Source organism: Passer montanus, unplaced genomic scaffold, assembly GCF_014805655.1.
Source record: "Passer montanus isolate IOZ18808 unplaced genomic scaffold, ASM1480565v1 scaffold23, whole genome shotgun sequence".
Lineage (NCBI taxonomy): Eukaryota > Metazoa > Chordata > Aves > Passeriformes > Passeridae > Passer > Passer montanus.
Genome location: NW_024366926.1, coordinates 7,721,978 through 7,722,833, shown reverse-complemented (window position 1 = coordinate 7,722,833; position 856 = coordinate 7,721,978). Strand labels below are relative to the sequence as shown.

The following is an 856-nucleotide window of genomic DNA, read 5'->3' as shown; positions in this document are numbered from 1 at the left end:
TATTTTGGTGTGTTTTTCTTTATTGAACCTTTTGCCTTTGAAAAGTACTAATCAAACGACAGCACCGAAATGAATCCCGTGACAGGCTGACAGTGTGCAGAAAAATGTGTGCATGGACATGGTTTAGAGCTGGCCTTGGAAGTGCCGGGTTAACAGTTGGGCTCAGTGTTCTTAAAGCTCTTTTCCAACCTAAATGATTCTCTGATTCTGTTCCGGGGACAGGAGCCCTCAGAGCGCAGTGTTCTGGGGACAGGGGACTGCACACCGCTGTGTTCCGGGGACAGGAGCCCTCAGAGCACAGTGTTCTGGGCACAGGGGACTGCACACCGCTGTGTTCCGGGGACAGGAGCCCTCAGAGCGCTGTGTTCTGGGGACAGGAGCCCTCAGAGCGCAGTGCTCGGTACAGCTCTCCGGAGCCCGGGCCCGCTCAGGGCGGGCGCTGCTGCTCCCGCAGCGGCCGCCAGAGGGCGCTCCCGCCGCCGCCCACCTCTTCCTGCCCGGGACCCAGTAGGAGGGGCTCCCGGCGGCCCCCGCGCTGGAGACTACATCTCCCGGCGGGCACCGCGCCCCAAACGGCCGCCGGGCGCTCGTGACCACCGGGCGGCCAATCGCGCGCGGCCCGGGGCCTTTACCCGCCCCCGCCCCGCCCCGCGGTGCGTCCGCGATCCGAGCGCTCTAAGATGGCGGCGGTGGAGCCGGTGAGTGCCGCGTTCCCTTCTCCCGCCCGCCGTGCCTTCGCCTTCCTCACACCGCATCCTTAGCCTCTTCCTCCTCGTCGAGGCGCCGCTCCGCCGGCCGCGACGAGCGAGGGCGCGGCGGGGGCCCGGCCCGGCGCGGCGGGCGGGAAGATCGGAAG

At 66.5% G+C, this 856-nt stretch overlaps 1 protein-coding gene across 1 annotated transcript in view; it reads left to right on the top strand.

Annotated features, from left to right (window-relative positions):
• The first annotated feature begins 578 nt into the window (after nt 1–578).
• Nucleotides 579–856, top strand: part of EIF4E (eukaryotic translation initiation factor 4E) — a 20,679-nt gene continuing 20,401 nt past the window's right edge. The window contains exon 1 of the mRNA XM_039710319.1: nt 579–698. Coding sequence (XP_039566253.1) covers nt 681–698 — 18 coding nt within the window. The 5' untranslated portion in view covers nt 579–680. The remainder of the gene's footprint in view (nt 699–856) is intronic.